This window comes from Macrobrachium nipponense, chromosome 34, assembly GCF_015104395.2.
Source record: "Macrobrachium nipponense isolate FS-2020 chromosome 34, ASM1510439v2, whole genome shotgun sequence".
In the NCBI taxonomy this organism is placed as follows: domain Eukaryota; kingdom Metazoa; phylum Arthropoda; class Malacostraca; order Decapoda; family Palaemonidae; genus Macrobrachium; species Macrobrachium nipponense.
Genome location: NC_061095.1, coordinates 23859151 through 23861650, shown reverse-complemented (window position 1 = coordinate 23861650; position 2500 = coordinate 23859151). Strand labels below are relative to the sequence as shown.

The 2500-nt window shown below is 35.0% G+C and overlaps 1 protein-coding gene across 1 annotated transcript in view; it reads right to left on the bottom strand.

Annotated features, from left to right (window-relative positions):
- The window catches only part of LOC135207966 (high-affinity choline transporter 1-like), a 195761-nt gene that overhangs the window by 70182 nt on the left and 123079 nt on the right, over positions 1–2500 (bottom strand). The window contains 1 exon segment of the mRNA XM_064239996.1: positions 2135–2275. Coding sequence (XP_064096066.1) covers positions 2135–2181 — 47 coding nt within the window. The 5' untranslated portion in view covers positions 2182–2275.

Below are 2500 nucleotides of genomic sequence, written 5' to 3'. Positions count from 1 at the left end.
TTATATAGTATAGTATATATATATATATCACACATTGTGAAGCTATATGTATGGTATAAGAGTAAAATATAGCATAATTGCAGAGATAAAGCAAAATTGAATACAGGAATAGTATAGAGCAGTGCATTGTCAATAATCCATCACAAGAGAGGTATAAATGTATATGCAACGTCCTTAAATTGTATTCTGCCATTGACGATTTATTTCATCTCCCCTTCCTATTTTATTGTAAGAGTAACAAACGAGTTTCGGATATCCGAATTACACACATTACAGTAATATATTCGCTGTCTCTCTCACTTACTTTTTCAGATACCAAACCGTTCTTCCATCGTACATAAATGACTTGCCGTTAAAGATAAAAGAATATTTGTCAAGGAAAAATCATTGGTCGCGCTGACGCTGATGGACATCTATGCATATCCGTTAATAAAGGGTCTTAAATCCAATAAAGAGAGAGAAAGAGAGAAGTGGACACGCGGGGTATTGTGCGTATTCAGTTGTGGAGGAGATGGAGGACGCATATAGTCATTTTAGCCTTTTCTATTTTTGTTTATTTATTGCGGCAGGTGAAATTTACTTTGCCAGGAGCGACTACCTTCATGATGGGCATCTTCATTGCTCTCAGTAACCACAAAACACAGAAAGAGTAACTAATGTTTTGCAATTCTTATCATTAGTGTATATATATATATATATATATATATATATATATATTATATATATATATATATATATATATATATGCTGTGTGTGTGTGTGTGTGTGTGTGTGTGTATATTGTTTATTTTTTTGTAGAATAGGCATCCTGACACTGTAAGGCACCGATCTTTGCCCATCGAAGTAAAGCTTTCTCCAATGTCGCGTTTTCTTTTTTTTTTTTTCTTTTTTTTCAGATTAAAAAACTCAATGAGACTTTTTGGACAAAACACGGGAAAAGATTCTGATGGTGATTTTTTCACGTGAATGATTAACATTGACTGTTTAAACATCGACTGTTTATCAGGTCATGAAATTTCGGTAATGGTTTTGTCATCTTTAGTTATTTTTCTATATCTCCCAATTCATATTTATTTACGGGTTACCGTACATTTCCATTATGTGAAGAAGATGGAATGTGCTGAAGCGGTCATTTTCCGTCTACAATATGGCCATGCTATCTATGGAAGTAGTAGGAAGCAGAGCACTAGTAAAGCAGAAGAGATTTGGGGACAGGCATTAGAGAAGAACCAATACTCTTTGGGATTTGAAGCAGAAATGATGTACAAGAAAGGAGAGTGGAAATTTGTCAAGGGAAAATCAGATGTAAAAAGTTAGCGAGAATGGGGATGGTGAGGTAATCCAATCCTCCTGGCTGTCGTTATGGACGCAATTTATTTTTTATCTGACTCTCATGAGCCTTATTACGCAGTTTATTTGCTTTACCTCATTTGTTTTAGTTTGTTATATGTCTTGTATATTTTTATTATTTCACTCTGCATTTCTTTATTCGGTAACGTTTAAAAAAAGACGCAACATATATATATTTTTATTATTTCATTCTGTATTTCTTCATTCGGGTAGTTTTAAAAAAGGCGCATTTTATATTATATCAGACTCTCATGATCCTTATTACAAATTTATTTGATTTGACTTATTTATTTTAGTTGGTTGTATGTCTTGTATAGAGAATTCTTTAATTCTATATTTCTTTAGTCGAGTAACGTTTAAAAAAAGACAGATAGCAGCGCCATATGTTAAGGCAGAAGTAAGACGAAGAATTGTAAGCAGTTAAGTAGAGGTGATGTTGAAAGAGGGAAATAACGGGAATTAAACATAATCAAGAATATTCATCCTGAAATGAAGTTGAAATTCTAGTAACGCTATTTTTTTTCGTAAAACCTCAACTCAACCCCTCTCTGTAAGGGGTTATATCTGTGTGCAAGTTTAGGAAGCTTATTATTATTATAGATATGGAGACCTTTTATGAAAATTCTGATTATTCAGTATAATCAGGAATGAGCAAAGCAACCTCACAGAAAATGTCCTTCTTCCCATTACACAAACTCAGAAAAAATACTAAAAATCTAGTGGGTAAATTCCCTCGGTTTTCCGATGAACAGTAAACTACAGGCCGTCGAAAGACTCCACTCACCTTTCCGTCAAATCTGTGCTGTTCAACGGAGCCTCTGTACTTGTCATGACTCCTGCTTATCCGTCTCCTTTCCTCCAGCAAATTTAATCTCTGCCTTCCAGAGTCTCAGTCCGTCTCGTGAGAACCAGTCTTCTTAATCCTCTGAAATGAAGATATATCTGGATGAGCCTCCCAGGACATGTTTCCACTCACAAATGAAAGACAGGAAAACGTATATTACAATTACCTCAGCGCTGCTCAGGGCTGAGACAGGGCTGAGGTATTCATTAAGCTGCCACATTTGGGTTTAGGATAAGAATGAAGTAGTGGTGTGAGTTGGAATATGTTATTGCCCTTTGTTAAGTTAGTCCTTAGGGTCCGTTCCAT